This window comes from Lissotriton vulgaris, chromosome 2_1 (genome assembly GCF_964263255.1).
Source record: "Lissotriton vulgaris chromosome 2_1, aLisVul1.2, whole genome shotgun sequence".
Taxonomy (NCBI): domain Eukaryota; kingdom Metazoa; phylum Chordata; class Amphibia; order Caudata; family Salamandridae; genus Lissotriton; species Lissotriton vulgaris.
The window spans coordinates 759,467,167-759,490,196 of NC_141687.1; the positions used below are offsets into that span (position 1 = coordinate 759,467,167).

Sequence of the window (23,030 nt, forward strand, 5' to 3'; positions counted from 1 at the left end):
CTACTGCTTCTACCTTTTCTGTACCTTTTGTGTATGCGAGAGACGTGTGCGCTGCTATTGCATAACGAGAGCCTGTTCAGTGTGCGGGAAGCTACTGCCTGCACTACAGTGGGATGTGTTTGACTCCATTTTGAATCCTATGGCCTTCGTTGTGTTGCTGTGTGTGTGAGTGTTACCACTACTACCCAAGCTGTGACTCTTCTATGCATGTAAGGGAAGCTTGCACTGCTGGTAATCATCAGGTATCTACTAGGCGTGCAATGCTAAAACATGAAAAAACCTTTCACCATGGAAAGACATGTGTGGCATTGCAGGGCTTGTACTCTTGAGTCAGACAACACATTCTCATCATACAGCCACCATGGTGGTGCTCGCATCCAGCATACCTACTAGAAATGTCTACTGCAGCAACACGTTGCCACTTGTGTGCACGGCGGAATCAGAACGTGTTTACCCCTTTAATTGGCCTTGGGTGCTCCATGTCCTTTCACTGCTGCCGGAAGTCCAGGGGTGGGACCATTATGCCTCTCTGCTGTCACTCTGGTGTGTGGAAGAAAACTCTGACTTAAGGTTTTGTCGAGTTTGAAAGAGTATTGATTAAGAATGGTGAGTCTCAGAGCAAAACGGCATGTGGAGCCCCCTCCATCAGAAGTGGAGTCGAGCTCCCCGAGGCAAGGCAAGCGCACGTTTATATCCCAGTGTTGACATTTGTAGACTCGAACATGCTTGCACCTCTGTGTCACAGAGATGCAAATGAAGAAGAGACTGGGGTGGATGCAGATGGCGATCAATAAATATCAACATTGGTACGTTGTTTAGGCCGAACTACTAAAAGCGTAAAAATCTTAACTCGAGTGCCAAGGGGGCTTCATATCTCTACTCGGAGCCGGGAACCTCCGATTAACAGAGCCACAAAACATGGCAGAGACAGTTTACTATAACTAAGCAATCACATAGGCTAGTTGTATTTTGCAGATGGCATGGAGAAAAACCAAATCCCTGTGGCCTGGTGTACTATCCATGTTCCGTGGGGCATCCATTTGTAGGTAATGGAAGAGGTTAATTAGCCCAGCATCTAAAAAGTTCGAGAAACCTCTTACTTCTATTGGCCCCTCGCTGTGCTTGCTTCCCTGCCCCCTCGCTGTGCTTGTTCTCCTAGGTGTGTTTGTGTGTGTGTGTGTGTGTGTGTGGCTCTGGGTGTGTGGCTCTGGGTGTGTGGGTGTGTGTGGCTCTGGGTGTGTGGGTGTGTGTGTGGCTCTGGGTGTGTGGGTGTGTGTGTGGCTCTGTGTGTGTGTGTGTGTGGCTCTGGGTGTGTGTGTATGTGTGTGTGGCTCTGGGTGTGTGTGTGTGTGTGGCTCTGGGTGTGTGTGTGTGTGGCTCTGGGTGTGTGTGTGTGTGTGTGGCTCTGGGTGTGTGTGTGTGTGGCTCTGGGTGTGAGTGTGTGGCTGGCTCTGGGTGTGTGTGTGTGTGGTAGTAATTGCTGTCTGCTGAGCCCGTCCAGTAGGGTACAATAGGTCTTACATTTGCGAGAGATAAAGCTGTTGGCAATTTAAATTACAATGCCATTTATTTATCTGTTTTCAAAACCAACACATAAATAACATTTTTGTCATTTACAATGCCAATAGCTCTAACTTTTGCAAAGGCGAAACCGTTGCATTGTAAATGCTCGTTTTGTAGGCTGCTGCATATAATTATATGTCTTAGCTTAGGGTCTGTAAAACTGTTTCTCTCTCCCTATTCCCCCATCCCCTAATTGAAATTATACACACTAATAAAATTGGAACCTGTTGCAATATTCCTTTAATTTACTTTCCTTTTAATACTTCTTTATCTTTGGAGGGCTAGTTAGCCCTTAAAGGCACGCTGCAGCACATTTATTCTATAGCAAATGTACTGATATTACCGATTAACATCAGTAAATGTTGTTAGATGGTGAAGAAAGGCTTAAAAAGCATGTGAAGCGTTTAGGAACAAGATCAGGGTTTGGCCATTTGCACTGGAATGCGAATAGCTCTGTCCAGAAAATGAATTTTCACTGGATGGAAAAACACTGTAGAGTGTATGGGTGGCATGCAGGGACATTAGACTCGAGATAAGGGGTGTGCAAAGCTGGCAGAACAGGATTGCAACATTTTTTGATGGTATGTATGCCCGAGGAGTTGGCAATATTAATGATGTTCACACGTTTGTAATGCTTTCTCTTCTAAAATAGGGAAAATGTGACTCTTGGAACCATAGTACCCAAGATTCCATAGTTTACAGAATTCAAGATGTGAGTCCCAACCCACTTAGCTTAGATGGGGACTCAGGTGGTCTGGGGATTAAGGGAGTATGTTAATTTAAGAGAAGGGAAAATAGTTTATTAGTAGTCATGGGTGAATTAATAGCAGTCTTGGGAGAACTAACTGTACAAAGTGGAGAGGGATATACTAAACCTCAGTTTATTTATTTGAGGTTTTATAGAGCGCGTACATGACCCTTTAGGATATCAGAGCGCTTTACAGGGATAACAAATTACGTAGAGGTTAGGCACAGAAACAACAACACGGATGGGGGTTAGGAAATTGACTACATTAGGACAAAAGGCAGAGTTATATACAATAATCAGTACAGTACCTTAATCAGTAGAACAACATGTCAGCGATAAAAAGAGAAAACAAGTAATTGTATAAGAGGGGACATATGATAGCAAAAGGCAGAGAGAACCAGCAGAACATTAGAAGGAGCGAGAATTGGTGCAAGGCAAGGGCCAAGCAGTACAGGAGGTTATGCACAGAAACAAAAACCATGACAAAAGGCGCGACAAAGGAGAGTTATTGGAGGAATTTGCTCATTAGAAAGGTTTTAGCTTCCTTTTTAAAAATAATAAATTATTTTCTTTTCCAACGTATAAGAAAACGGTACATGTTCATGTTGGTAATCAAATCACACAATTAATACTGCCTACACATTTGCATACAGTCACAATTCTTCTACAACTGTCATTATGTTTGTTATCAGAGTATCAATAAAGCACAATCCCCAATTGGTACGTTACACAGCTTACCATCTGTCCTTTATAGACTCTAGTTAGTCGCTAATATCAGAACAAGCGTCCTCTTTGGGGGCTCACGAAAATTTCCACGATGTGCGTTCCATTTCCCCCAAATGCATGTCCACTTCTTGGGGGATCCCCTATGGACGTATACTGCTTTCTCAACTACATTGTAGTATCCATATCTTGGCACCATTTCCGCAGGGTTGGGGACTGCTCGGACTCCCAGTTTAGAGCTATATTGCGTTTTGCTAATGTCAGGCCGAGAGTTACCCAGTTCTGGTCCGATTGATTGAGGTCCGTAGGTTCCCAAAAATTAAAAAGGCAGCATTTTGGTTCAGGGAGGACCTCTATCCCGGTGACCTGCGAGATCGTGCACATTATTGTTTCCCAGTAGGACTGAATGATGGGGCATCCCCATATGGTGTGTATAAACGTCCCTATGAGGCCTCATTGCCGCAGGCATTTAGCTTCCTTTTTGAAGATTGACAGAGAAGGTATTCTTCTGATGGAGGATGGTAGCGAGTTCTAGATTCTTGGTGCAGCCCCAGAGAACACTCGGTTATATGTTTTTTCCTTGCGGAAGCGGGGTGGCTGGAGCACAAGGTCTCTGGCGGACCGGGAGTTTCTGAATCTCCCAGATACCACGATTTTCTGGGCGAGATATGCCGGGGAGTTTGTGTACAGGCCGACTTGAGCTGGATTCTGGCTTCAAGAGGCAGCCAGTTTAAGGCCTTCAGATGTGGTGAAATGTGGTTACATTTGTTTGAGCCAGATAAGAGTCTAGCTACTGCCTTGAGGCAAGCTTTTAGAGGGGCCGTGGAAGTCTTTGGTAGGCCAGATAGGGTGGGGTAGCCGTATTCAATTCTGGATATAACTAACGCCTGAACAGCAATTTTTAGATCCACTGTATCCAGGAAGGGATTTCGTTTTCTCAAGTAACTGAGATGGAACCTGGCAGTTTTGGCCATCGAGTTGATGTGTTCACGCATATTCAGGTTGCTGTCCAAGGTTATACAGAGAGATTTGGCAGAATACACTATGGTCGGTGTGCAGTTGAGTGCTGTGATTGAGTTAATTCATTCCAGGATGTCATCGGCGGTTTCAGGGGAGAGATGAGAAGAAACTCAGATTTTTGGGCATTCAGTTGAGCTGTTTGTTGGCAAGCCATTGAACATTCAGTTTCAGGGCTTCCTTCAGATAGGTAATCTCCTCAAGAGAAGAGATTTTGATGTAGATCAAAGTATTGTGGGCGTACTTCTGGAAGGAGATGTTGGCCGTGCGAAGAATTTCAGCTAATAGTAGAGATTGAAGAGGGTAGGGAACAGAGTAGAGCATTGAGGGACACTGATTGATAACGGAGAAAGAGCAGATAGGTTCCTGTTGATTAAGAATCTCTGGGTGAGGGTCTGGAGAAAGGAAGAAAACCATTTGATGATGGTACCTCCTAGACCCATCCTGTGTTCGAGGCGTTCAAGAAGATTCTCGTGGTTGACTGCGTTGAATGCAGAGGAAAGATCCAGAAGGATCAAGAGACAGGTTTTGCCTTGGTCAATGGCTTGGAGAGCATCATCTACGAAGTGAAGAATAGTAGTTTCAGTGCTATGCCCAGGCCTGAACCCAGATTGGAATTTGTCAAGCAAGTTGAAATTAGCTATATGTTGACTTAGTTGTAGCTGCACACATTTCTCCAACACATTCGCAAGAAGAGGAATATTGGAAATTGGTCTGAAGCTGTCTGGAATTGCTGGATTCAGAGTGGGTTTTTTAGGATGGGCATGACTTGCCCGGTTTTCAGGGAGTCAGATATGGACCCTTGCAGAAGGGAAGTGTTGATAATTCTAGTCCTAATGGGAATGATGAGTAGGGAGGTCGCTGTCAAGCAGTTGGCGGGGAGAGGGTCGTTGAAGTGGGTATTTGGTTTTGAGGAGGATAGAATTTTCGAGATGGAATGGTCATCATATAGTTCTAAATTGGACCAGTGAGCTTTGTTTCTGGGTGTTGCCTGGGGCGAGGGGAGAGAGAGGAGAGATGGGTCCTGGTCAGAGGAGGAGGGAAGTTTGAGGTGGTATTAAGTTCATTACCTAGAGAGTTAATTTTGGTTGTAAAGGAGGAGGAGAACTCGTCACTAGTTATTGGGGATTTTGTCGTTTTTTTGGATGACTCAGCTAGTTTGTTTGATTGATATTTGACTATTTCAAAGAGTTTGCGGGGTCTGTTCTTGGCGTTTTCCAGTTCTGATCTGAAGAACCCTTTTTTGGATATGAGGATGTTCTTGTTGTAGGTAGTTCTGGCCTGACGGAGAAGTTTAAGTTGGGAGGCTGAGGGGTGCTGTCACCAGTTTCTTTCTGTAAGTTGGAGAGCTCACCTTTCCCCATTGAGGGGTCCGTTGAACCATGGGGTTTTGTCTTTGATTTGGGACCTTTTGAGCTTTAACCGGGCCAGATCATCCAATATGTAGGACATAGTCGAGTTGTAGTGCTTTGTGAGGTTGTTAACGTTAGATAGATTTGGGGGGGTGTAGGTCGATTTCGCAGCGAGCAGTCAGCTTCTCGAGCTCAGTGATGCCCATACTCATGAAGCAGTTGCCAAATGCTCATGGGTCATGTGTGAGTGTCTTACTGCCACAGCACAGACTGAATGGGCATTACTGTGGATAATAAGAGCTAGTTTGACGATCTGTATATGTATACAGAGGGACACCTCCCATCTGCCTCATGGGCTCAGCTGAAAATCTTTCTCCTGCTTGACCTGTTTTCAAACCTGTCAGATGTACACGTGGATAGCAATTAACTGAAAGACTGTTTTACTGTATATCAGTTTTTGGTTAAAAGCTAGATTTTTAATGTGAAAATGTCAGGGGTTTATTAGTGCCAATTTACATTAAAGGCTTAAAAGACTGTTTTGAATTGAAATGTATTTAACCAGTAAAAAAATTTTTTTTTATATATATATATATCAATAAATATTATCTATATATATATATAGATAATATTTATTTATTGATATTTATATGGCCTAAACCTTAACACTTACACTTTGATTTCCATTTTCAGCTTTTAAAGATGGCTCCTTCAAGCACCTTCTGAACTGTAAGGGTACCGTTCCAACAAAGTATCAGGGTAAGTACTTCAGGGACCTCTGACAGAACCATCATTTTTCAGGGATGTAGAATTCCTATAGTCCATCACCCAGGACATATTGTTTAGGACCAATGGCAACACAGATTTGTGTTTATTTTGTCCACTGGACAAAGAGTCAGTGAGCCTGCAGAACAAGCAAGTTGTCAGCCAGTTTACAGTACTATATTATGGTTGATAGAAAGACGACTGTAAGCAATTTAAGGAAATGTGAGCTATAAGCTCTGCTTGCATTACTGACACTGGTTCCAATATGAAAACATGTATACATGTTGGCAAAGTTAACAATGTCCGGCAATATATAATGCTTCCTACAACCTGCTAAGATTTGCAGGAGAATAAAAGCAAGTCTGTTGATCCTTTTTAAATGGAGAATTGGTATAAAACCATTATTAGCAACATGCAAAACATTTATTGGGAGAATCACATTCTTAAAGTTGCAAAACTGTAACCACAGGCCTCGGACCGTCAATTGATGCAGATTTACAACTTTCAGAAATCACGAAGAATGTACAGAAGTAATCCTGGAAGCCACACTCCTAGCAATCCTAATGTGAGTTCCATTTTGCATTAGCAAATACATATGTGATTTTGTGCGCCTGCAAACATCTTTAGCGCAATTGCAAATTCACTTTTTTCTTTTCTTTTTTCTCCAGGGCTTAGGGGAATATTTTCTTCCTGGAGAAAAAAGAAACTCCTTTCTCCTTGCTTGCAGTTATTTTAGAAGTAGTTGAAATCCCTTTCCACTCTGCAAAAACATTCATTCCTGCCTTTGTCAGGAGTACATATCAGACCTGTTTTGGGCCCCATGAGTAGATCTACTTATATGAAACTCTTCTCCAGCTTTTGCAGGTATAAGCCAATCTTTCATGCGTAAAAAGATTTCAGAAGGGAGCTGTAACATTTGGACTGACAAGGCGTTGCAGGTTCATCTAGTTGTGAAATGTAAACCAATCAACAAGCATTTCGTATTTGTTCATAATTATTTTGAACACGGGAATTGAAACACAGTGAGATGAAGTGATTTGCCCAAGAATTGCACACTGTGGTCAAGTGGAGAAGATCACACTGGGGGGGGGTCTTGTGGACCCTCGGCTGGCTTCTTAAAGCATGACCCTTCCTCAGAAAATGTAGAAATCTGGGAATAAGTATAATTAAAAGAAATATTTATTCGGAACTCTTCTATAACCAGCATAATTAATACACTGGTACATTAGATCCCTACCATGATCAGAATGCAGGCCTAGTCCCAGCCCATTCATAAACATAGTCCTGCGAATATTCAATTATATTGGACGTAAGTGAAATGATAAAGGTTGCATAATCAAATTCTTGGCGGAATACAGAGCCTGATAAAAATGCAAAATGCACCCTGGCATAATCAGAGAGGGTGTAATCAAATCTCTGATATAGTGAGCGCAGTGACATCATTTGTTGCCTTGCTGCATGTCCTGAAATGGGACTAGATTTTTTTTAAACAGGGTAAGCACATTTCTTATGCATTGAGTCCGTTTAACAAGCAGTTATTTTATACAATTACACAATTGTTGGATTCGTAGATGGTGAATATTTAATTTTTTTTGATATGTTATTATTTTGTTTGCAATTGCAAAATTAGTTTGTTTGGAACAATTGCTTGCCTTCTAGCTTTTCTAAAATGGAAGTGCCAGAAATACTTTTTTGTATTGATTTACGATAGTAATGTATGTGTACAGTCTTGGTGTACCTTGAGCAGATCTTGAGGGGATCTCATAGGCAGCAGGTCACTGAGAGGACATTCTTGCCTGCCACAATGGTTTCTTAAGAATGGTGTAGGCCCTATTAGGGCCTGGGCACAAATTTCTTTTTTTATCCAACTCTATTGTTTTATGTAATGATAAACTTTCCACCACGTTTAGCTTTTGCTGGTAAACCGTAAAGAAGTATAACAACATTGTTACAGACAAGGCATCAGGTCCACTATAAACACTAATCAATGGAAATTTCCAATACACTCGTCACATTGAGCCCAACCCAAAGTGATTCCACCGTTTACACCAGATATCTGCATTTTTCTTATGGCAGCCTCTGGTTTCGTATACCGTTGTTTCTTGCTGAGCACACCAGTCCACCCCACAATGCAGTTGAGACAGCGAGGGCGGACGTGGCGATTTTCACCTACCAGCTACGTCTCTTTTTGCCACCATGGTGGTCATTCCCAAAAACACTTGGTCAGCCCATGTGCCTCCCACACCATCAAAAATGCCCAGGAGGACCAACTTCGATGAGAATTCCACCTCCCACCCTAGAACGTCACAATTTAAAAGATATCTGTTGAAGGGAGGCGAGGCAATCAAACTGCTTGGGAAGAGTGGGTGAGTTCAGGCAACTGAAACAAAAAATGCTGCGAGATCTTTAAGGGAAGCTCCTTACCTTAGTGGCTTCTGTTGTGTTTTTCTGCCATCTTCCCAAGAATAGAAAGTAAGTTATTGGAAGCATATGGATCCAAAACTAAAAACAGATTCCAAGTAAGACCAGATCTCCTTCTGATGTTCTAAGTTTAGCTTTTTAATGGTGAGATGGTGTTGAAAGATTCAAGATTGCTGAAACTTTGTAGTGTAGGCCTGTCCTGAGAGACCCACCTTCTCCGGGTGACGGCTGCACATAGCTGTTTCCAGTTTATTTTCCCTTTGCATGTGTTCGGCCATCTTGTCACCTTACAGAATCTCAATGCTTTGGTGACCGAGTCTGATTGGCGTGTGGCGCTTAGTGATTCTTCACCACAGAACAGGGATCTTGAGGACAGTGTTTGAAGTATCGGGCCCAAAGTTTTGGTCAGAAGTCTGCGGCCAGAGCTAAAAAGATCAGCAGTGCAGAATACCAAGTCTGCATACCCTTACATTCATCTTATACCTCTTTGCATGGCCTCTCTTCCCCGTAATCTCACTCTTGCATGTTCTTATGCATCCCTGCCCTCTTTGTCACTGTTTTTCATCTTTCTCTTCCTCCTTCTCTTCCCCTTTTGTGTTTTTCTCACTGTTGCTGTTTGTGAAAGTCTGGCCCCACCCACAACCACCAGCTGAAATTAAGCACTGCATGAGTGGCTATATATCCAGCAGGATTTCCCCCTGTTCTGTACCCCATATCAAAGGATTGACTCTGGAATAAGAGAGCCCATCAAATGTCCTTGGGAACTGTGGAGTTTCATGGGAGTGTGTTATGACCTTTGAATCTTGCTGCCTGCTCCTGGGCTTGCTGGCACATCCTGAGTTTATAAGCCACTCAGTAGCAGAACAGGATCTACAAGTGCCTCCCATGTGACACAGGTATTGACCTAAGCCACAGATTTAGCAAATGCATAGCAACTCAGATGTTTTCCCCAGGACTTGTCTTTCCTTCCTAAATGATATTGGAAACTATCATGAAATAAATGTATCAAGTGTTAGGCTCATATGCGAGAGAATATTTCTCCATCCCCTTTCTTTAGGACCCTTTGTCAGTCTGTGAAGCACTTATAGATGTGTCATGTACGGGGGCAACCTCTTGTTCTAGTAATATATGTACTACTTTATACTGCTAGATGTAAAGACGGCCACTACTGGAAGAGTTGTGCTACACGGACAAGTTTTTGGTTGTCTTTTTCACTGCCTTAAAAGCAAAAACAAGAATTGCTTGGTTTTGGTTTGATATAAAACTCTGTGAATCATGATTCGAGTTGCATTTGTGCAACTGCACCTCATTGACACTTAAATATGGAGCATTGCTTGTTTCTTTGCCCTTAGATCTTGTATCATCAAATCCTGGTCTTTTTTCAAGCATGTGAGAAAATCATGGACTTTAATTGATCAGTTAAAGGATCACTGATAATAAACTGTGATGATACACATCTGAACAGCAGGAAGGTGTTCCTGTACCAGAGCCATGCCAAATGTCTTCTTGACTCGTATAAGAGCGTGGGTGCAATTGTTCCTTTCTCTCATTTGTCCATTCTATGTTATTTTACTTTCTGGGTGATAGCTTGATGACTGGCGACATTTCACCACTAAAGGACAATGAATTTCCTTCCTCGCAATGGAGAAGAATTGGATTCTTTTATCCGAGGCCCCAGCGTGGCTAAACTGCACATGTAATGAATGAATCCGTGCCGCCTCCCTGCCGAGGAATGTGCCGCTCGTTATCTTCTCCTGCGGTAGGCCAACGATCGACCTGTGAAGGCTGACCCAGCTGCTAGTTTGCGTAGATCCCCATCGACCATCGACAGTGGCAGCATCTTTCTCATCGCCGCCGAGCGCCTGGGAGTTGCACGGCTCATCTCCGCTTCCTGAGTGCCTGTATCTGCAAGGAGCCTCAGAACTTTCCAGTGCTCCAGCTCCATCCGTGGCTTTTCCAGTTCGCCGCCCAGTTCTCCATGCCCAGTTCACCGCCACGATGCTGGATGCTGATGACCCGACTGCCCGACCAACAATAGATAGTGCGATGACCCCCCACCGGACAAAACTGTTGATGGTGCGTTGATCCCCCACCGACACAAGGTGAGGCCTGCCTCTCTTGCGCTGCTTTGTCCCAGCTACGCGCCTCGGAACAGGCATTGCTCCAACTCTGGTGAGTGAGGCAGGCCCGGCTCCAGGAATTTTTATTTGGGTGGGCCAAGAGTGCATTCGGGTGGGCCACTGCGGCAGTCGTGACTCGCGTGAGGGAGTGGGAGGAGAGGAATAGTGGGTTGGCGGGGGGTCGCGCGCAGAGGTCTGGTGGGGAGGGGTTCAATTTAATAATATTCATAAAAAAAACAGGAAGCAGGCAGCCAGGCTTCCTCCCCTAAGCCAATCACAATGCTCTAAGCAGCGCTGTGATTGGTCAGTATGCCACCCAGCCAGGGGCCTATGTGGCCCTGCCCTGCTCGCATGTACAAACGCTATTGTGCAAGACGGTATTAACAAGGGTCGTCCCTTCCTAATAGCGAGCCGCATTTGTAAGCATCATTGTTTTGCGACCACAATTAAAGTCACAAAACACTTGCAGTTTACCTCCTACTCCAAATAGGTAGTAATCCACTTGAAAGAGGAAGGGGTCACCAGGGGAGCCCTTCCCCTTTGTGAAAGGATGTGAAAATATTTTTTAGGAGCAAGCAGTGGTCCCACGGACTGCTGCCTGCGCTTAACAAAAATGAAACAGACATTTCATTTTTCTTTTTTAAAATGCATCCCATGTAAGGTCCCTTTGATGTGAAAAGGAGGTTTCTGAGGTGGGAGTATCAGGCAAGTAACACTACTCAGCCTCCCTCGTTGCTAGCCTTCAGAGAGAATATCTCTTCATTACTAACGCCACCTAACCCCGGACTCTGCAGCACACTCCCTTCTAGCCCTGATTATCCATTTTCTACCATCCATCTCTTGTGCAACTTATCTCACAGCTGACCTTGGGCCCCAGCCCCATATCAGCCACCATCCGGATCCTTTTTCATTATTCCTGGTAAAAAAATGAGTAAAATCCCCCTCAAACTTAAAACAATAAATATACCAGTAAATATAATTAGCACACACTTTAAAATATGTTCCACAGTGGCCCTAATGACCCGACTGCTAATTTAATAAACAAAAACAGAAAGGCCATGACAGGGTTGGCTTAACGCTGGGGTGGAAGTCTTTATTGGTGCCCCCCCCATTGACCTCTTTCTCTTTACTACCACCCTCCAACAGTGCCCGTCATTTCTCCATAGCCTTTCTCCCTCATGACCTCCTCCTCAGACTCTCACACTACCACCCTCTACCAGTGCCCCTCATCTCTCCCTAGACTCTCCCCTATTGACCTCCTTCCCGGATGTCCTCATTACCACCCTCCAACAGTGCCCCTCATCTCTCTGTAGCCTCTCCCCCTCATGATTCCCTCCTCAGACTCCCTCACTACCACCCTCCAAAAGTGCTCCTCATCTCTGCGTAGCCCTCCGTGACCTCCTCCTCTGATTAGCTAACTGCTACCCTCCAACAGTGCCCTCATCTCTACATAGACTCTCCCCATATTCACTTCCTCCTCGGATGCCCTTATTGCCACCCTCCAACAGTGCCCATCATCTCTCCGTAGCCACTCTCATAGGCTTTTCATTTGTGGTATATCGCTACTCATAGTGTAGAGTTTCACAGTACTTTATATAATTCACACATTATGCAGAGACAATGAATCATACAAATATGTAAATCAGCCTATAGGGAATGTCACATAAGCCAATGAGGATTACCAGGTGTAGGATTCAATCAATCAATCAATGCATTTGTATAGCGCGCTACTCACCCGGAGGGTCTCAAGTCGCTTGGGGAGGGGGGGACCGCTACTGCTCGAACAGCCAGGTCTTGAGCTGCTTCCTGAAGGCGAGGTGGTCTTGGGTCAGGCGGAGGTGGGTGGGGAGGGAGTTCCACGTCTTGGCAGCCAGGTAGGAGAAGGACCTTCCTCCTGTGGTGGCTCTTCGGATGCGGGGGACGGCGGCGAGGGCATGGTTAGTCGATCGAAGCTGGCGTGTGGAAGTTGAGGCGGTTATTGAGGTATCTTGGGCCTTGGTTGTGTAGGGCTTTGTGTGCGTGGGTGAGGAGTTGGAACGTGATTCTCTTGTTGACCGGGAGCCAGTGCAGGTCTCTCAGGTGTCCGGAGATGTGGCTGTGTCGGGGGATGTCCAGGATGAGTCTTGCTGAGGCGTTCTGGATCCGCTGGAGTCTCTTCTGGAGTTTGGCAGTGGTTCCGGCGTAGAGGGAGTTGCCGTAGTCCAGTCGGCTGGTGACGAGGGCCTGGGTGACCGTCTTCCTGGTCTCGGTGGGGATCCACCGGAAGATCTTACGTAGCATGCGCAGGATATTGAAGCACGACGAGGAGACGGCGTTGACTTGTCTGGTCATGGAGAGGGAGGAGTCCAGGATGAAGCCCAGGTTGCGTGCGTGGTCTGTCGGTTTGGGTGCGTTGCCCAGGGCAGGGGGCCACCAAGAGTCGTCCCAGGCGGAGGGCGAAGATCCCAGGATGAGGACTTCCGTCTTATCTGAGTTCAGTTTCAGGCGGCTGTTCCTCATCCACTCGGCTACGTCTTTCATCCCTTCGTGTAAGTTGGCTCTGGCGGTGGCGGGGTCGTTGGTCAGCCATGCTGGTGGGCAGTATGTGTTAAGAGGGATAGGTCTGGAGAAGCACAAACTCAGGATTTAAAGCATACCCCAGTGGTTAGGGTTTGTCTTTACTGATAAAAAATGTACATCTGGCAAAACGAACTCTTTATAGCAACATTAGAATAATGAAAGAGTGGGGAAATTCTAACTATATCGCGATACACAAAAAACTTTCTAATTATATCATTCAGGTTTGTATGCAGCCCTTAGAATACAGTTCATATGTCACTGTCCTATGCTAGATCTGTAACTTCTGAACTGCAAGTAACAAAAGGATCTCTGTGACAAAGGCAGTAACCCACTGAGCTATCCCCATAAACCACAGTTTATCTGCATCCCAAAACTACAAACAGACAAAAGATTTCTATCCAGCAGGACCATTAATCACCAGAGTTATCTGGACATTTGTACTGTTGTCTTGCATTTGTGGCAGAGCCAGTCATGAAAATGATACAAGTAATTTAAGTGAAATATACACGGCATACACAAAGTATGTGTCTTGCTGGGCACTCACAGATTTTAAAAAATATGAAAATAGCCAAACATTCTCGGAGCATACATGAAGTATGTATCTTGTTGGGCCTTTGCAGGTTTTTTTTAAAAACGAGATAGCCACACATTCTCTTACCCGCTGGGTTGGAAATCTGTCTCACAGCCTGATCTGATAAGCAGCTGAAGGGGGTCAGGAAAGGTGAATCGGGATAAACAAACTCCTTTTCTCCTGCTGAAAAGAAGGAAATATCCATGCAGCATGCAAAGGTCACCTGGTGCCAAAGAAGGGATTTGTCCCCTTCACCATGTCCCTATTCTATCACAGTGGGCGGGGACACAACTCACCTTTCCAAAGGAGATACATGATTGGGGGTGCCTGAGAGAGCGCCAAGGCCCAATCACGCAACTCCTAGAAGGAGATGATAAATTACGTTCAGAGGAACGTTTTAAATCATAGTGCGAATTTTTTGTTGCCTTCTTGAGGACGCTGCAAAGGCCAAAATTCGTGTTTGGGTGGGCCAGGCTCATGTTTGGGTGGCCCTGGCCCACCCGGCCCACCCTCTAGAACCGGGCCTGGAGTGAGGTGTCTTCTAAAGGGACATGCCTACTTAAAGTTGGGGCACGCTGTGCTTCTCAGAGCTATACGCTCTGTTAACAGAGCTCTCTCTGTGATTCCAATAGGGGGTACTCCTCCATTTGTTGTTGTATTGCTCCAGCTCTCCCTAACATGCCACAGCTCAACTGACTTTGGGAGATCTGACTTGCGAGATAGGCTGACGGGATTCCTAGCAGGGATTGCAGGCAGAGCTTTCGAACTCAGCACCGGCACCAAGTGAGGCCTCCCTCGCCTAGCCCAGCAATGCCCTAGTTGTTTGATTGTTTGGTCTCGAGGGAAGACACTTTCTGGGAGCGTTGATTTCAAATTGGGGGTTGAATGGTTATAGTGGCTGTGCAGTGTGGAATTCAGGAGCGAAGCAGTGCTGGCATGAATGGAGTAGTAACTGCCGCACCGAAATTGCGTGATCCAACTAGCCTTACAAAATGTGCCAAAGCCGACATCTGACGACTTCTAGCCCCCTCAAGATGGACGCGTTGCCATTAGAATAACAGCACCTCTTTTCTACAGAAACACTCCTAATCTATTTTTCCTTTGAATTTTAAACTGCTCCCTTCCTTAGCTTGGAGCTCCACCTTGTGGCCTGTTTTTAACAATGCACCCACCTTGAGAATCTGTGCAGACAGATAACCCAGTACTTTTGATCCTGAACCCAGCGATCCTCACCTTATGCAACCTTCCCCCCCTCTCCGCTCCTACTCTTTTCAGCTTCTGTCCTCAGCCCTCACATGCCCTTGCCCTTTGTCCCCACCCTGTTTTTCTGTGAACCTTAGACAGACTTCCTTTCGTCTCTATGGTTGTCTCTTCCCTTATCCTCACTCTCTCTCCTCCCCTACCCCCCACTACTTTCTCTCGCCTTTCACTCCTCCCCTAATTGTATTGCTGATTTTTTGATTTAATGTTTACTTGTTGATCTTCTTCTTGTATATTGTTGAACCACATTGTTGCCAAAATACAGAAGAGGGACCCTGTAAACCTACTGTCCAATAGGCAAGGGGAGCCGCCCACCAGGGAGTAATAACTAAATAAACATGAAAGGGAGCTTCCCCATAGGATAAAAAATGAAACAATGAAAATCAACCAAGAACACCCACAGAAAGGCTGAAATATTTTGAAAAATGTATTTTAAGTCAATCATTTGTGATCAAATTATTGAGACCCTATTTGATAAAGGTCAGCTTCTAGAGTACAAAAATTCTATAAATGATGGGAGCTTGAATACGCATCAGCCCGAATACAGATAGAACAATAAAAACATTACATTTCATTCTTTCATTCTAACAGTCATTCACACGCTCTCATTCAAACGAACCAGTTATTCACTATCAATCACAACATCAAAAAACGTCATGCGATGGGAAAAAGCGCCCACGCGCGTTTCAGAAACACAAAGTTATTTCAGACGATCCTTCATCAGGGCGCATGTGTTTAATCCATAGATGAGTCGGTTCACAGTCTCAATTGTGGGCTGAAAAAGCAAATCTCTGAGTATGCTGTAGCTGAGTAATCTGGGAGATGAACCAGTTATTTGAAACACTCCCAATTGTAAACGATATAATGTGGACGTAGGCTAGCAGGCAGCAGGGTTCCTACCATCTGATAAAAATGGTAAAATCGTCGACTCAAAGGGTTCAATTGGCGTTACTGTTCAGACCAGGTGGATTATTGGACGATTTGGCAGACTGGAAGGTTCAGATGTTCCCCTCCTACTTTATGATTGGCTGTAGAATCGATAGATCAGGAACAATATCGAGTGGATCTCTTAGTCTGGGAGTTCCGAAAAATCCCAGTAATGAAAACAAGGAAGTCTGTTCCTGATAATGCGTGGCAGTATATGAAAGGAGCAGAAAGGTGGGACTTCATGGGCTGCTTTCCTAGTCCTAAAGTGCTGTGTCCTGGTCTCGCAGAAAGCCCAAAATCGGCAGGATAAAGAAGAAGTCTGTCTCCGCGTGTGTCCGGAATCGGGATAGATGAACCACATTGTTGCACTTCCTGTCGTCTCTCCTATAGTCCCCTACCGCATCCTCCCTCTATTTATGTCTCTCCCTCCCTCCTCTCTCAATGTTTTGAGACTGAACTATTGGGTCTGATGCCCGATGGAGCTACTTGGTTTAGCTATAGGGGAAATTGGCCTTGGATTCCCTCCTTGGTCGTCACCTACCCAGTCGGTCCTTAGGCAGACTTCTTTACGTCTCTCCTTATTGTCTCTTCTCTAGCTCCTATCCTCTCTCCCCTGAATCTCTCCCCTTTCCTGCTACTCTGCCTACCCCCTGTCCTTTGTTCCCTTTGACTAAGCACTCCTTCTCCCCTTGTTGGGGAAAGATCCAATATTTATACTCTGGAGTCTCAGCGAACCCGCTGAGTGAGTCCACTGCGCCAAGGGAGCCACTCACACTTGAGGTATGGTATGGCACCCCTTGTCAAAGCACTCCCTCTCCCCTTTTTGGGGAAGGATCTAGTATGTAGGCCTTGGAGTCTCAAAGTCCTCTCTGAGAGAGTCCACTGCGTAAAGGGAGCCTCTCGCAATAGATATAGGGAAGGGATGCCACTTCCCCTGGGATCACAGCTTACTGGACTTTGGACGTTGCCCTGACTCGTCTACCGGTTTGTGTCCCGTCACCCTTCCCCTCTTCTCCCCATGCTGTGTCTCTCACCCTCCCCTCCCCTCCTCTTTTCCGCCTTCATTATCTGTCTACTTCACCTACTCCAACCCCCCCCTGAATCTCTCACCTTGCCTTCTTTTCACCTTACGTATTTGTGCTTATTGTTTTTCTCGACCTTACAAGTAACTATGTTGCCATGCTCTAAGAACTGTGTAACCTTTGTAACGATGTAACCTGTAACTATGATCTGATGCTCATGTAAAGCGCTCTGGTACCTCCGGGTCAAGCCTGCGTTATATAAAACTTTAAAAATAAAATAAATAAATAAATAAATAAAATCACCGAAAAGTTGGACATGTTCATGCAGCAATTATCTACCACCTTTTGTGTGATTTATAGCTCAGTTAGTCTGCACTGATGGTTTGTCGAAGAACATAATTATAAAGTACAAGATGCATCTCTCTGGGTTGTGAATTAATTAAACTGTAACAAAATGGTCCCCACTGGAATATTCAAATCATAAGCTTCTAAGCAAAAGCCCGCTTCACTTTTTAGCTATCGGAAAGTTGGAGCATAATCAGCCACATTTTCAAGTTGCAAGAGTTTCGTTTATAACACTGGATCCAAAAAGTATGTCCTCCTTTTTCATAACTGCAGTGAGGGGAACCACTAGCAATGAGTATTTTCGAGTACAATACTCATAGATGTTTGAAGACCCTAGATCCTTCTGCAGTTCACTCGACTTTGTAGAGGCCGGCCATGCCTGGATAGCTGTGTTTTTTCTGGTTTGCTCTGTTGTGGATTTCTAGGTCTCAACTAGTACATTAACAGCCACCTTTTTGTGATCGTCACATTTTGAGCACTCACATGCTACGCAAAACATGTTTAATACAGGATATGAACCTGAGTACCTCGTTTAGGAAGTTGTGAAAATCAAATGGGATATTACACAACCTAAATGGAATCATGAAATACTCCAGACTGTATACGAATCACTGTTTTTTTACATTATCACAACTGGATCCTTCTTGATCAGATTGTATGCCTCTTGTATGTCCCTTGCGGTGTATGTACTAGTTCTGTGTTCCTCATCTTCTCAGACATTAATTAGTCTGCGCCCATCCATGCTTGGACTGTGCCAAAATCCCTGGCTGTTTCTCTCCAGGTGAGACCACCATTACTATGAACTCAAGAGAGCAGATTTAAGCTGGTGCTGCAATTCTCCACAGTGCTTTTCCATTTTGCAGTTTAACTGTATTAACATCATAACTGTAGGAACGCCTTATGTGGTTTTATGGTTACTCCATTGGTATCCCCTTCTCACATTGCCACATCCCCTGTTAGTATAGCTGAAAGAACTCCTTCTGGAAAATCTTGTCTGAATGTTTTTTTGATTAATGCTCGCTCATTAATAATAAAGGTGAGGTGACGAATTTCATTTCAGCTCATTACCCAGATTGGGTCTCTATTACAGAAACATGGGCTAAGGAGTTGTCTGGCCCAACCTGGTTGACACTATTCCCCATGGTTTTACCATCCTAAAGCAAGATAGGATAGGAAGAGTGGGAGGTGGGCTAGCTATTATATTTAAATCCTCCTATACCTGTTTTACTGAGGCAGTGCTGTGTTTGAGTCTTTGTGAAGCAGTATAGTTCTCTATTAAAATCAATCCCATCTGTTTGTGTACTTAGATTTTAACTGACAGGCCCCCTGGACCTAAGGTCCTCTTTTACATCAGAGTTCTTACATCTGGTAGAACCTAATTTAGGTAAATCTAGTATTATCTTTATGAGAGACTTTATTTTCCATCTACAGAACGAGAAGTGTGGATATTCACGATTATATTTAGGGATTGGATGTTAAGCTGTGGTTGTTCACAACTGGTCAATGACCCTTCTCACGGGGTGGGCCATACACTGTATGGAATCTTTTCCAATAACTCTCATCCTAAGGTTTTGCCGGCACTGTCAACAATCTGGGCCTGTGTACCAGAGCTGCATTTGAGAAGTGAATCAAGGATCGAGGCACAAGAGGTTTCGGGAGCCTGGAGACCACCACCGGCCAGACGCCCACAGCATACCGCCGCCACCAGTCGCGCCGCCGCTCCGGGACTTCATTTCCCGGCAGCCTTTGCGGCGGCGCGTTCCCTGACGCGCTACACGCGACAGGAGGGGCTTCAAAGGAAGCGAGCCCTCCGCGTCGCGGGACGCCCGGGGCGAAGCCCGGGCAAAGGGCGGGCCCTCTACGGCCCTCCAAGGCCCTCCAAGGCCACACAAGGCACGGCTCGGCCAACCTCCTAACGTGAGTAGCTCCACATCTGACTGTCTAATATTGGTTATTTTCTTCTACCTATCTTGAGTAATATACGACGATGTCAGAAACAGAGGCACTCACTCCCTTAACAGGAACCTCCATTATGGGTCCTTTGGATAAATTCTTCTTCAGAACAACTGCCGATCTTGACCGAGAATTGGCGATGGCAGAGCGCTGTGTCGCTCGCCGTCAATCTATCGAGCTACTTAAACACACTGTCTTAGAACCCACTGTTAAAGCTATTTCTGAAGCCCAGTCCATAAATCTTACTCTGTCTAATACAGATGCAGATCTGTTCAATACGGACAATCTTACTTTAATTTTTCAATCTAGTCCATCAGCTTCACTTCAACCTGAGCAACCTTCCCCTCTCTAATAATAGTATCATCGATCTTGTTACTCCAAATCTACCAGAGGTTTCTGAGTTTGTAAACTTAAGCACCACAGAAGTAACATTACCTGCTGAAGGTAAACAGCCTATACTTCCAGTGCCTCCAAAATCTATTTCAGATAAACCCCAGACTCCATGCAACCAAACTAAAAGGAAACAGGTAATCATTAGATCGCCCCCAAAGAAGCGTAGGAAACGAGGCCCGGCTAAAACAGACACCCCAACACATAAGCAAATACCTCCCAAGGATTTGCTTAGGCAAGAACTTCTTCAAATAGTGGAAGGGTCACCCATTGTTACCAGAAAAACTCTGACCTCTAATGTTCCACCATCCATCCATCAACGACTTTGTGGATGCAATGGAACATCTTTTAAAAGCACTACTGACTCCAATAGTAGAAAGAGTGAAGAGAAATCTAACAGGAGGCTCCACTCACAAGATTACAACCAAAAATGATTTAGCAAACGCCGTGAGCATAAAAGATGGTGAAAAAATGCCTAACCCGAGAAAAACAGTCACAGAAAATAAAATCACGAAGGAAACAAAAACTTTAATTAGACAAACACCCTCAGCTAAATCGAAGCCGGTAATTAAGGCCCCTTTGGTTCAACAAAAAGTGTCGCAGGATACACTGTCACACTCTGCGCAAATAAACTAGCTCATGGACTCGGCAAGGATGGGGAACACAAAAAATAACTCGGACATTCATAAGAGTGATCCTAAATCCAAAAGACTGACACGGATAAGAAATGCAGATTTACCCCCAGCTGCCTCACAAAATTTCACTGTTTTAACTGGGGTTCCTCCATTACCAACTACAGGAGTGTATGAAAATCACGCCTGTCTTAAAAATAAGGTGATATTCTGGCTCAAAAATAACAGGCATCTACCACCCCACCTTAACGGAGATATTATTATGGTGAGAAGAACTAACTGTGTGGGTATACGCCCCAAAGATATAGAAGGTGACGTTATCATTATTACATTTAAAGATCCCAGAGTCACGTCACATATCAGGGATTGGTACTCAGACTTCAATAGTGGCCCTATTATACCAAAATCTCTTTCATATTTCTATCCTGAAGCCTTAATGCATTCGAAAACACACCAACCCAAACCATATTTTGATAATTTTTCTTTCCAAGAGCATAGAAGTCCAACCCATTACAAGTATCCATTGAGATATGGAGTTAGGGAAAATATTCTGCCACCTCAAAATCCCTATTATGATAGAGGCAATCCATGGGATACTAAATATCCCTCGACTTCTAGATATGTTTCTGCGGGATATGGTCAATGCATTCCACCTCAAACTCCTTCTTGGAATTTCCCCTGCTATAATCAATATGAGCCACTCTATGGTCTGGATGACATAGAATGACTCACCCCTATGAAAGCGGATTATCAATTCAGGGGAAAAGCACCTGCCATACTACCTAAAGAACCCTTGATAAAGGGCTCTCTGGGTGATGGTTCCCCAGATATACGAATATCTATTATTATAGAAAAAAGGGATATAGCTAAAACAACGAGACAGATAGCCCGGATAAACACTCCTAACATGCTGTCTACTAATGGGGGAATTAGGAAATCTTCTGCCAAACTAGAGATGCTCTCTTGGAATTTGGCAGGTATTAATTCAAAAATCATACTACCTGCCTGGTTGGATGTGGTAAACTTATACTCAGTATTGTGTTTTCAAGAGACCTGCGTGCTTACCCCGACACACTTACTGGGATATCAGACTTTCCATTCACCTGCAATCGCAAGTAAGCAGGGTAGACATAGTGGGGGTCTGTGTACTTATATTAGTGTCGCAGTAGGTCACAGGATCTTGAAAAAGGTTCTAAGGGCCTCTTATCAAATAATTGTCATGGACGTTGCCTCTTCCATGACATTGTTGATAATTAATTTCTATAATAACATGCCCCCAGAGCCATTGGAAAAAGTTTTAGAAGAGTTACACCGCGCAGTTGTCACAATTAAAGAAATACGTGGGGGCGAGTGTGTGACAGTCTTCATGGGTGACTTCAATTGTTACATATGCCCAAATGCTTCGAAGGGCACGTGTGACACCTCCATAGAAATGGATACTGATATTAACAATGATACTCCTAATCATTTTATACATTCTAAGACAGGGGAATTACTAAATAACTTCCTGGCCTCTTTTAATTTAGATTTCGCAAATAATTTAACCCTCCCTCGTAGACCTTTCAAACCAAGTTTTCATGGTAGAGACATAAATTCTACTATTGATTTTATTCTTTTTTCACAGATGCATGCCCCTCTAATATCTTCCTGGAACACTTTAGACCACCTATATGGGGACCCTTATCCCCTAGCTTTATCTATTGTGTTGCCTTCTCTAGCTTCTATGCACAATAACCCCAAAACCAATTATGAGCAACCAATTAAATTGGGGGCTCACAATGGTTATACTATCAAATGGGATAAAATCAATCCTGCTAGTCTGCTGAAGGATTTACTGATGATGAGGTGGGAGGAGATACATATTTGCCTCTCCTTAAATGAACAGCCCCATTCCATCCGAGAAGCTTTCTTGAGAATACAGACCAGTCTTAGAAAATTACTCACACGACAGTTCAAGACAGGGACTATCACCCCTAAAGTATGGTTTGATAAAGATTGTTCCATAGCTTTAAAGACATTAAAGAACCTATTGCATATAACTCCAAAACCAACCACGGAGATCCGACAGGCCAGACTTACATACCGTCTGGCTATTAAAAATAGGAAAAAAGCATTGAAGGAAGAAGCATGGCAGAAATTGCTGTCAACATGTGAAAACCGAGATCTCTCGGCTTTCTGGAAATTTATAAATACCCCGCTCCCATGGGTAAAGATGCCGGAGAGGAACATAGACCTTGCGATTGATGGAGAGACGTGGGCCGCTTATTTTCAAAAACTGTATAGTAAACCCACACCGACTATACCAGAGCCAAAGACTCCATCAAGCATAGGCTCTCTTGATGAAACTCATTCCAACATTGTTTTCACGTGGGAAGAGGTGGAGATGGCGATAAGGGAGAGTCCATCTGGTAAGGCACCAGGCCCGGATGCCATTCCAACAGACGTTTTTAAGGCAGAAATATCCTTTTGGGCCCCAATATTGACCTCTGCCTTGAACTCTGCGAATGCTTCGGGCCACTTTCCATCATGGGATGAGGCCGTAGTGATACCCATCTTCAAAAAGGGAGATAGGCACTCTCCATCTTGTTATAGGCCTATCTCCCTGCTTGATTCCTTAATGAAGATCGCGGGCCGTATCATTCTGAAACGTCTCGAAGCATGGACA

The 23,030-nt window shown here is 44.4% G+C and overlaps 1 protein-coding gene across 1 annotated transcript in view; it reads left to right on the forward strand.

Moving 5' to 3' along the window:
- Positions 1–23,030, forward strand: part of UEVLD (UEV and lactate/malate dehyrogenase domains) — a 150,356-nt gene that overhangs the window by 51,150 nt on the left and 76,176 nt on the right. Inside the window, exon 3 of the mRNA XM_086954149.1 lies at positions 6,094–6,159. Within this exon, the coding sequence (XP_086810275.1) occupies positions 6,094–6,159 (66 nt within the window). The remainder of the gene's footprint in view (positions 1–6,093; positions 6,160–23,030) is intronic.